The sequence below is a fragment of the Pteronotus mesoamericanus genome, unplaced genomic scaffold (genome assembly GCF_021234165.1).
Source record: "Pteronotus mesoamericanus isolate MK-2021 breed Mesoamerican mustached bat unplaced genomic scaffold, CSHL_Meso_final contig_49, whole genome shotgun sequence".
NCBI lineage: Eukaryota > Metazoa > Chordata > Mammalia > Chiroptera > Mormoopidae > Pteronotus > Pteronotus mesoamericanus.
In genome coordinates, this window is record NW_026555182.1 from 439,058 (window position 1) to 451,170 (window position 12,113).

The 12,113-nt window shown below is 38.5% G+C and overlaps 1 protein-coding gene across 1 annotated transcript in view; it reads right to left on the reverse strand.

Moving 5' to 3' along the window:
- The window catches only part of MAP7D3 (MAP7 domain containing 3), a 29,771-nt gene extending 18,255 nt beyond the window's left edge, over positions 1-11,516 (reverse strand). Inside the window, exons 1-6 of the mRNA XM_054578093.1 lie at positions 11,383-11,516; positions 5,693-5,791; positions 5,517-5,600; positions 4,277-4,440; positions 948-1,062; positions 289-393 (exon numbers count right to left, since the gene is read on the reverse strand). Coding sequence (XP_054434068.1) covers positions 289-393; positions 948-1,062; positions 4,277-4,440; positions 5,517-5,600; positions 5,693-5,791; positions 11,383-11,443 — 628 coding nt within the window. The 5' untranslated portion in view covers positions 11,444-11,516. The remainder of the gene's footprint in view (positions 1-288; positions 394-947; positions 1,063-4,276; positions 4,441-5,516; positions 5,601-5,692; positions 5,792-11,382) is intronic.
- Positions 11,517-12,113: the final 597 nt, after the last annotated feature.

Consider the following 12,113-nt stretch of genomic DNA (forward strand, 5'->3'; position numbering starts at 1 on the left):
TCCAACAAACCCATCTGATATGATTAATACACAAAGCACAGAAAGAGGATTTATACTGATATTTATATTGGTATATTGAATATATATACATATATTGACATTTATATTGGTATAATGGTGAAAATATAAAATAATAATGACCATCTCTACTGTTAATCCATGTGGTGCTCTTCTGTAATAAATCTAAATGTGGATCAATCCAAAGAATAAGTGGTACTGTTAAAATACACAGAAAGAATTTATTTAATTGATGTGAAATTCAGTGCAATACATGAAGTAACTACTTACTCTTGGCAATAGAATTCTGAAGACTGGAAGATGACACAGTTTTTTGTTTGTGTGATCCACAAGTCTCCTGTTCGAGTTTTTCAGTAGATACAAAGCGTTTATTGACTGAGAAAAGATATAATTTTTAATGTACTCATATTTTGAGAAAGTATCATTAGCCGAAACAAAATGAGCTCATGATGTAGTTCATGATGGAGCCTTAATATGGATTAATTAGGTACACAATGTTTATTATCGGTCATTCCTTAAACACTATGTAAATTTAACTTAGGTTTTATGAAATTGTGTAGAATTATGTCCACATGTAGGAATATTTACAGTATATCAATAGAAAATGGTGCAGAATTAATTTATTTTAAAATTATGCATAGGAAAAAGTGTGTCAAGCTTATTCATTATTAATCATTTTATATTAATTACAAGTTTAACTGGTAAGGTTTTGCATATACTGGATAAAACAAAGTTATAAAATTTTTACCTGTTTCTTTTGCTATCTCACAACACAAATGAAATACTGTGCATGCCAGAGTACATAGCAGCATTTTCATTTAAGATACAAAACTCAAAACTGTGTCATAAATGCAACCTTACACTAACAGCCAATATTTAAATATAAGCATGAATGAACTTAAAATTTAAATGTTGCTTGCATTAATTACCCATTTTACTTTCAGAGTTCAGTGTCGTAGAGCCTTCCCATGACCATCTTTTTTGACGTTGTTCAATACGGTTGCTGCGCTCCAATGTACGAGAGACAACAGCTTTGAATTTCTCCTATTTAAAATAAACAAATAAAATTAAATAAATGCCAACAATTTTTACATATTCCTTTTAATGATTAGTATTAAGTGTGATCTGTGGATTATAAAACAACACCATCACCAAATTTTTGTATCAGGTAGAATTTTTTTTATATCAGGTAAAAGTTAAAAATAGAGACATGTCTCAGTTTATCAATCGTATCAGTACTTCTCTTGAATAACTAGGTTTTAATCTTTTGAATCTGAATTGAAGAACTGACTGTGCTTCACTCTGCTTATGTCATTACAAAATTTAGAACCAAGTTTGTAGTCTATTTCTATCAATTATACAAGAGTGAGGGGTCCAATTTTGTGTTTACTAATCATACCTTATGCTTTATTATTTTCCTACTTTAATTTTCCCCTCTGCTTGAATCCCTCAAACATTCATCACCTGGTTGTGGGATATATTTTTAAAAATATACCTGAAATTCTTTGTTAGAACGAAGCAGGAAAAAAAAATCTACACACACATGCAGATGTGAAATCTATGCCAGAGTCATCCACTGTACCCACATTTATGACATCTGAAATTCTGGTGTTAAATAACCCAGTGTTAGAAAAGATAATCAATGTATTTGTCTTGACCTCAAGTTCAATTTAAACTTATCAGGATAGCAGCTACACAAACGTCAGTGCCACACGGTGACAAAACAACTCTGCCGCCAGAAATGAAATGATTTTCTTCACTTAGATATTTTTCATCCCTGTGCTATAATATACCATGGGCTATACAAGCAAATTAACTTCAGGGCCAGCTTTTCTATTTTTCCCTGACAACCACTGTTTCTTAGCAACATCATCCTTACAATGTCCCCGCTGTCTGAGGAAGAAAAGGATAAACACACTAGGAAAATGGAGAATTGTCTGTACCTTTGAGGAGAGTAGCAATTGCAATTATTAAAATTTTTCAAAAAATTTACCTAAGGTCAATATTTTTAAATTACATTTCTAACAGAAAGTTGTCCTAATCTAAATTACTCAGAAACACAGAAAGTATAATGGACTAAAATCAGAGATTAATCTTATATTAGTAGAACATTACCAATTCCTAAGAATTCTATCCCACAATTTCCAAATGAACCTGTGCTCTCAGGTTCCTTCTTGCATCTGTGGCTCAGGTATACCGTATTTTGTTGTGTATAATGCACAACCACGTTTTTGGCCTGAACTCTCCAGAAAATATCTTTCATTTTAATTTTATAATTCCATTTTTTATTTTTATTTAGATACTTGTTTTTTGTATTACAAAGGAATTTTAGCGTTCATTTTTGAACAGGTTATGATACAAGAAATTTTATGTAACAAATAATCACAAAACACAAGAACAGATATAAGGTGCCGCAGTTACTACCCATGCATAATGTGCACCCTTATTTTCCCCTCAAAAATTTAGGCAAAAAAGTGCACATTTTACACGGCAAAATACGGTATCTCCCATGGCCCCTCCTCAGCAACACAGTTTGGGTTTTTTCCCCTGATCTACCTGGAGCCCATTTTATAGTGTCCCATTGTCCCTGTTCTGCTCTCCCACAGAAGCTGTCTGGGGTTGATTCTCTTTGGCTCTGTCTTTTTGTCTTCCTGCCTCTTTTCTCACCACGTCTCTGGTCTTTGAATTTTCCTGTATTCTCCTCTGTGTTCCTTCTCTCAGATCCCTGCTTCTCTAAGATGGTATTTTTTTCTCTCAGTCCCTGGGACCACCTTTCTCCTCCAGGGACCCTTCCCCACTCTGCACACAGTTTTGTTTTACTTTTCTTTGGTTCTCTATCTTTATTTAATTTTATATTCTCTTTCTCTCTCTCCCCCCTTTCTCTTCAACATAGATAAGTAAATTAATAACATGTTTCACAAAGGAAAACGAAGCGACAGAAATTCTGAGAGTCCATCAACTATTGAATTGTGAAAAAAGAGAGCACAAGCAACCACAGTAAAAAAGTTCAGAAAGACAGAGAAAGTGATAATGGATCATGAATGGGGAAGAAATGGAACAAGGGCAGTCCTAGAACAACATCCACAGATGGAGGTAGAAGCTTGTGGCGGGGGACGCAAGTGCAAGAGGCATGTACAAGAGCAGCTGTGTGCACAAGGAAGGCGGAAAAGAGGGCACCACAGAGAAGGCGGCTCACGGGAAAGAAATGGAACCAAAGAGAAAAAAGAGAAAAAGAAATGTAAAACTTAGAACAGAAAGATAAAAGGCCACATACTAAGGGAACAACAGGAAGAAAGTACAAAGATGAGGGAAAAAGAGACAAGCTGAAACAAAGAAAGAAAAGTGAGGCACCTACAACAGAGAACCAGAAGACAGACTAAAGCTTATTTAGGGACCCTTGAGAGTCACTGGGATGAAGAAAAGAGAATGCCAGCAAGAAAGAGAATGGTGTCACAGAGAATCTGCCAGATTCAGAAGAGTCTAATTTACTCAGAATAAAGTAGTGCAATGAACTACAGGAGAAAAATTTGGTGTCAGACATAATCATACAGAATGAGACAGGGAGCCAGATGTCCATGTATTAATAAAAGAAACTGAGTACAGAGGGACAGAAGGGAAAAAGAGAGGGCATCACAAAGGCAGTGACACATACTAAGAGCGTGCCAAAGACACTAACAAAGAGTCCAGAAAGGAAGAGAGCAGTCGGCCACAAAACAAAGAAAAAGAAGGGAACGTGAGGAACATGAGGGAGAGGGCAAGGGAGAAGGTGTGCACACACAAGAGGGAGTCAGGGAAATGTGTAAGGGAGCAGTGCTTGGAGTTGGATGAGACTCAGGATTGCAATCAGAGTTATAGTTGTGAGAAGTAAGCCTGTCAGATGGGGTCCTGTCAGGGAGAGCCAAATAGTGGGTCTGTGCATATTAGGAATCAGGTCAACACTGAAAACTTTTTGGTAGGAGAGAACTGCTCCGAGCAAACCCCAGGCCCCAGGCACCACATGTACCATGTCCTGAAGATGGAAAGGGGTCTCGCCCTGGATCCGCAAGGCTCCTTTTTACCTCAGCCAGTGGCTCTCAACGCCCAGAACCTGATTGTGACAGGAGCAAGAGCCTCCAATATTGAAGGGAGGAAAGGAAGAATTGGGATTTGTTCCCCTTCCACAGGATTAACCAGTAAAAGCAGAGAATGGCTTAAAAAAAAGTATTCCAGATGCAGGCAACAGTGTATCATCTAATTAACAGTCTAGGAAAATATGTACCCTTTCTTCCTGTAGTTTTTGCTTTCTTTTTTCTTCTGCAGATATTCTTCGCTGTTCATCTTTCTGTTTTTGTTCTCGCAGCTTTCGTTGTTTTTCTTCCATCTGTTTTTCATACTGGATCTTGGACTTTCTTTCTTTTTCAAGTAGTTGTAGTTCTTTAGTAGCTGAAATATTCCAAATACAAGGTGTAAGAGCCAAGAAAATATTTAAAGTTTTCCACATTACATACAGAGGAGAAAGTTAATTATCTCTCATTCTCTTTCTCAAAAATAACCTGCGCTAATAACTAAACATTTATTACATAAGTGAACAGAGATGCATTTTCACTGAGTGTACGAAATTAACTTACATGACTCGCATCCTGTCTGAACCAAAATTCCAAATTAAGAAGAAAAAGTTCCATCCATATGTTTCTGATTATTTGAGCTAAAATGAAATTCTACCAGATTAACATGGTATATACACTAAAATAAGAATGTTTTTTAAAAAACACATGACCAAAGTGTGTTTCTTCCCCTTCTACTAGGAAATTTCTTTCAAATGCCTCATCTATACAGACCATGTTAAGCGTGCAATTCCTTGGCTTAGTCACAAACCACATTTTGATGTTTTCCTATATTCAAATTTCCCCTAGCTTAAGCTCGGGCAGCATCTATACAGTTGTAAAACAGTCTCCGGCTTACAGCTAGGAAGAAACAGCTCCTCACCAAAACAAAGGTAATTGATATTCCATTTGAATAAAGTTGAGCACTAGTATTGTCGGGGCTGATTTACAGACTGGAGGAGAAAAATACAGTTGTAAAAGCATGCTCTTAAGGTATAGAAAAAATTATTCTTTTAGATCCGTTGATCTAAAGTAATAGTTGAGAAGCATAGCAATCAGTGATGAATACTATAGCCATGTAAGGATTCTTAGCAACTTTATTTACATGTTTAGTATGATTTTACTAAGTCTCACTCTGCTTATTTCTACAAATGTTGAAAAGATGTCTATACCTCAGTTTTCAGAAAATTAAAATTAACAGTAATTACTACTTCAAAAATTAAACAATTTACTCAAGTATTTTTATGGGCCTTCTTTATCTAATTTAGTATAAGCATTTAATCCAATATAATGCATACTATAAAAAGTGTCATCTACCATATAAACATATTAGAAAAAGTAAATAAAACCACACTGGAAATCGATAACAATATAAAATTCATTCATTTTGATTTCTTTAAAAAGTCTGAAATGTACCATCTTGCTGTCTTCTTTTTTCTTCTCTGCGCTCCTTCGCTAATTTTTGTCTTATGTCATTTTTAAGCACAGATCCATCTATTACTAAAAAAAAGAATATAGTTAGACATCAATAGGATATACAACTTTAATGATATGATGCTTTGACGTCTATCAAAGAATTCTAGAAATTATACCTGGTTTAAACGCTGATCTCGCATTTGAGGATTGGGATGAGGGCATGCTCAACTCATTCTGATTGCGTCTCTCTTGAGCAATGGCACGAGCGGCAGCAACTAAAATACAGGGATATAAAGAAAAGGGATTAGATACTAAGAATACAAACAGCTAATACAGGGGGCCTCAAAGCACAGTTTGTGTCTTTGATGATAAAAGACAGTATATCTTCCATAAGTCATGACGAGCTAAGCTGAGACAACAACAAAAATATACTGAGTTCATCATGTTCAACAACAATCTCACACAAAATTAAGTGTCTGCTGTGGATGTGACAGCATATCTGTGGACATAAAGAAAACTGTTAATGGGAGTAGCAGCACAAGTTTGTGGATGAGTAGAAGCTAATGATTAATAGCTTCCAAAAATGCGTAAGAGAAGAAATTATACCAAGTACAATACTTGAAAAACAGCTAGTAAGGAATTATAAGAAAATGTTTTGCCATAAACTGGGAACTTAAAAAACATTTGGAGTTCATGGATTTTAATTTGGAAGCAAAAGTGCCAACAGTGAGATCCTCAGAGATTGGGCCCAATAGTAAGGGGGCTTTCTACACTGTCTCCAGTCACCTAAACTGCTTTGAAAAAAATTAGCAGTTCCTTTCCCTCCCAGCCCCCACTCCCTGGGGACAGACCCAGGCCTTTGCAGTTGCTAAAAGCTCTATTCTGATGCACAATGAAGGTGGAGAACCACTCAAGGAATTTCCAATGAGATGGTATTATTCTAACATTAAACAACCACCACCCAAAAAAAAAAAAAAACCCAAAACCCAAGAACTCTTAGACAACAGTATGGTGATTACCAGAGAGAAAGGGGGTGAGGGGAGGTAGAAGAGGGTAAAGGAGGGATAAATGGTGATGGAAGGAAACTTGACTTGGGGTGGTGAACACACGATAAAAATATACAGATGATGTTAAATTATAAAAGAGAATTGTACACCTGAAACCTATGTAATTTTATTAATGTCACCTCTAAAAACAATAACATGTCAAGCAAACAAATATAAATTATACAAATTTACATGTCTTCTGTAAACAGAAAAGCAATAAACTCAGTAAGGGGGATGGGGGTGGCTGGAAACGATGAAGGGGAATAAAGTCAATAATAGCGATAAGTTTGCATAGTGACAGATTTAATGTGGTGATCACATTTTAAGATATAAAAATGCTGAATACTATTATAGTCTGAAACCAATATAATACTATATACCAGCTATTCTTAAATTTAAAAAGTAAAAAAAACTTCAATAGGGGTGAAATATAAGATAGGGGGAGCACAATTTGAGGGAAAGCAAGAAAACTAAAATTCTAGGGTGATACACATACTAGTCATTATAGAGGATTCCCTGAAACCTTTAATTCCATGTATGGATGTTTCTTAAATGCCCCACAACACTGGGCATCTTCAGGAAGGATCTGGAGAATAACAATGAAAATTCTCTTCTACCTCTGTATTAAAAAAGCACAAGAAATGCATACAATTCTGGTTTCTATGTATCAGTGAAAATATAACAGCTGAAGATGGGCAGTGAAAATAAGGGAATAGAGGTGCTGTCCTTGTACTCATAGAATGAATGGACTCAGAGATGTTTGTTGCCACTGAGGTATCTGGGAGTCATTTTACAGAGTAACCTTCAAAGTGACATCACAATGCTGCCATAGGGATCACCATTTCAAAAAGGGATTTTTTTTTTTACCCCAGAGACCTAGAAGGTCAGATAATACATGACCTAGCTAAATTGGAAGATTAGACTCTTCTCATCTTCCTTAATAATTCAACTACTGCCAATTATGTAGACCACAATTACCCTTTTAATTTGAGTACTACTGTATTAAGAAAAATTCTTAAATATAGTCTGTAAATTAAGCCCTCCTACATGCTCCCTTCCCCACTCACATTTCTATGTGAGCAGAGAGAAAACAACTTGTTTTTGCACATTTGATTTTCTTAGAAGTCCTAAGGAAAGTCCGTATTTTGGCCCAGTTTAGCTGACCAAAAAGACAATTTCTCTCAAAATGCACAATTTTACCAGATTCACAGATCTTATTAAACAGAAGTAACCTTAGAATTAGCTGTGTTGGGAATAATGAACTAAATCATGTAAGGTTCATGTGGTAACATAACATCAAATCTGATCTTTTTTAGATCTTTATATCCAAATTCCTACTGGCAAGAAATACATTCACTAAAAGGGCAGGCTCTAAAAATTATTTCAAATGTCCAGGCAATGGGACAAAGCCTTTATGTCTGGATTTACTCAACTCTGTGGAATGGCGGGATTTATTTACCATTCATTTTAAAAGTATTGCTAAAGTATAGGAAGCATACTACTGTATTTCTGTACTTCTTACACTAATTCTAAATCCCAAATTAAGGTTAAAAAGTTACGCCTGGCGATTAAATTTAAAAACGTATAGAGTTTATTACTAAAACTGATTTGTGAATCTTAATCTATTATTTCTTTTTGAATAAGCTCATTAAGTTCTTATAACAATTCTATAAAGTGTCGATTACTGTTTTTCCCATTTTTTTTACAGATGAGAAAACTGAAGCTAAACATAACTTTCCCAGATCACACAGGTAGTAATGGTGAAGCCAGAACTTGATTCAATTGCAGATTAAGAAGCAACTTTATGCCCCGTGCCCCAGCTGGCGTGGGACTGGTATGGCTTTGTGGATTGAGAGCCAGTCTGAGAACCAAAGCCAGTTCAATTCCTCGTCAGAGTACGTGCCTGGGTTACAGGCCAGGTCCTTGGGTGGGGACTACGTGCAAGACGCAACCAGTCGACATCAATGTTTCTCTCTCTCTCTTTCTCCCCCCTTCCCATCTCTCTAAAAATAAATAAAAATCAAATCTTTAAAAAAAAAGCAGCAACTGTACTTTAAAATATTACATAATTATCAAGGACCAAGGACCACACTTTACAAAACTCACGTTAACCTCTGTAAGACTTAGTTCATTATTCCCACCCCAGCCACTAAGATTACTTCTGGTTAGCCCTGGCTGGTGTGGCTCAGTGGATTGAGTGCCAGCCTGAGGACCAAAAGGGTTGCCGGTTTGATTCCCAGTCAGGGCACATGCCTGGGTTGCAGGCCAGGTCCCCAGTAGGGGCTCACAAGAGGCAACCACATACTGATGTTTCTCTCTCTTTCTCCCTTCCTTCCCCTGTCTAAAAATAAATAAAATATTTTTTAAAAGATTACTTCTTTTAAAAAAATCATAAAAAAAGAATTTAAGACCTAAATGTATAAAGTTGATTCAACAAGGAATAAATAAAATACATGGGTTTGGGCTTTAAATATACTTTGAAAAATACGGCAGTGGAAATATTTTAAAATTAAAGCATTTAGCATTTTTTTTTAAAGCAGGATAATACTGTGGCTAAGACAGGGCTACATTTTTTTAAAAAGTGTAAAAGACATTACAAGAAAAAAAATCATTCTCCTATGGGGGAAACTTACAATTAATCCTCCTATCTAGGCCAATATAAGCCTTAGAATGAAATGAACCAAAAATAGGCACCACTAGGATGCCAAAGTTAAAGAATGCTTAAAATTAATAGGATTTTAAAAAATGTCATTGAAAATTATGAAGCCCCTTTAGGACATAACACACTTTAGTTCATTACTGACTTCAATACAGTAGAAAATTGCTTCTCTCTCCTCGCCTTCTTCAACACATATAAATAATCACTTACATACATACATACATACATACATACACAATCTGAATCACTAGAGTTCTGCTCCACTAGGGCAAACTAGACGCAAAACAGGAAGAACCCTCCATGCCAACTAGTTAAGAACGGTAATAATCTTCTAAGGCTGCATACAAGCACAATCACCCCTAAATGCTTAATCCCATGAGATGTCAATGATATTCACCCCCATACTTATTCAGTAATTTTGTCAACCACAGATGTTGCTCTTGAACCCCGTTCAGAATTCAACATAAAATATGTAGCACTACCAGCTCATGACCTTTCTTCCCCAAGATCCTTTCTTCTGTATGCATCAGAAATATTAGATCACATAAAGTAGTACTTTTATTAGGTAGGTAGGGGCATAGATTGCAAAAACTGATTGAACAAGTTTTTTTTTATTGTTATAAAAGGGCTATCTATGGTTGTGCCAGAGAACAACCATTCTATGGTACAGATTAATAGATTTAGTGCTACTCACTGGTATTTGGACAACAGAATAGAAAGAACCAACTGCCAGAGTGGCAAAACATTTTACTATTTTCCTCCTTCAGGAAATGCTGACACCAGGAGGGCAGTTCTGATCTAGCAGGTGATGCTTTCAATTTCCAATCTACAATGGGTACCAAGGATGTCAACTACAGTTTTGGGTTAAGCATTTTTTTGTATGGCTTTTTAAGTTTTTAGTTTGAAATACTGTCAATTCAAGCAACTGCCCTAAACATTTTCAAATACTTTTCAACATTCAATATACAAATTCTTTGGGAAATTATCCAGAATACTGGTTAATTTATATCAATGATATAAACCAATGTCAGAGAGCCTTAGGTGTTCACAAGCAATAAACAGTCTGAATTTACTGCAAACTCTCTCTCTAGAGACAGAAATGAGTTTTTCTCCCGATGGAACGATAAAAGTATATTATGCTTCTGACGCAGTCTTTGCAGAGTTGATTCAAAGTGTTCTGAAGTAACATAAAACTTCCCAATAGTAACCAACCTAAATTAATTTTTCAACTGCAAATGAAAAAAACAATCCTAATGATTTTAATAAAATCAATATGATAGTTTTATTGAAGTTCATAGAGGAAACTAGTCTGAAAACTGGCAAAAAGCAACTTCCCACAAGCTAGGAATACTACGTCGCTCAGGTAGTGAAACAATCTCCTGGGCTAAGCAATGTAATGCCAAATTTGACAAAATTAACGATTTTGGGGAAAAACTTTTTGGCGATGGGGTTAGTTTAGGAGAAGCACTCAATCAGTTCAGCCTAGGGTCTGCAAGATGTCCTAGGGAAGGTTACATCTTGACGAAGTCGTGTGAATTAGGACCAATAGCTAACCAAGTCCCAACCTCTTCAACTGACCTTGACCAGGAAGATGCCAGGGGTAAGCTGTGGAAGAGAGGCAAGGACTGTGACCGTGGGAAAGAATCAGACCACAAACGCCCTGGGTGAAGGAAACTCCAATCACTGTTGCCTGGAAAGGCTACCCACCGCCGCGGAGGCGGTCCCGGCGTACCAGGTTCTGCAGGGCGCCCGCACATCCCAGGCAGACGCGAGTCCGTTGCAGCGGTTGCGGGGGCGCACGCCGCCCTCCGACAGCAGGCGGCACTCGGGACCATCCGCGGGGTCCGGGGTTCCAGGCCACCCCTTGCCCAGCAGCGCCCGTTAATTCCGTCACGCCTCTCGCATGGGTTTCAGCCGTTGGCGGCGCTGGCCGGCTGTCGCCCCTTGCGTCCCTGTCCCACCACAAGTCCCCGTCCCCGTCCCATCCCAGGGGGCTTCTGAGAGAGTGAGGAGAGGACCAGACGGACGAGGCGACTCCGGAATAAAGTTTTCTGGCGCCCACCGCACCGCTCCAGTGGTCTCCGGGGCCGCAGGAAACCCGCCTTCCACGTAGCCCGAGCCCACGCACCCTCCTCCCTGGGAGCCGCAGCCGTCCGCTCACCCATGCGTTCCCGCATCCCCCTTAGGGATGTGCAGCCATCGGAGGAGGCGCGCTCCGCCATCTTCCGAACGGTCGAGTCGTAAGCTAGTACTGGCGCTCCGGCCACAGTGCGCAGGCTCCTGCGCGGCTGCCGCTCTGGCCAGGACCCCGATGCCAGAGGGCGGGGCGGGGTGGGGTGGCCCCCGCCAACCCAGCCGGCCCCGCCCACCTGGGACCCGCGAAATGGGCAGCGCTGCTCTCCACCCATCACCTCGTGACCTGCTCGTCAGCGACCACCTAGTGTAAAGAAACTGTTTCCTAGGTTCCTCGCTCTCCCCGCCCCCCCCTTTGTTGGGGGCCAGCCAGTCATCACGCGGCTTGGCCATCTAAAATTCTTTTTCTCATCGCTTCTACCTGGCAACACAGTAACATTCCTTCTTCCCTTCACTCATTCGTTCATTTAGGGAGATTGTACTAAGAGCTTTCTGGGTGCGCTCGTATCACGAGTTTCCTAGTCTTTGAAACACTACACAAAGAAAGGCCCAAATTGGGGAAAGGAGCCCACGGAGAGGCTCCTCTGAGGTGTTAGGGAGCCAAACATGAACTGAGACTTTCTTAAATTATTGCAGAATAAATCATGACACTGTTAGGTCTCAAAGTTGCGCAAATTATCTTTTGGGTGCTTGTGGGTCTTTCAATTGAAGGAGAGGACTTGCATTAATCTCTCCAGACTTTGGAGGCCCTTGGAGTTT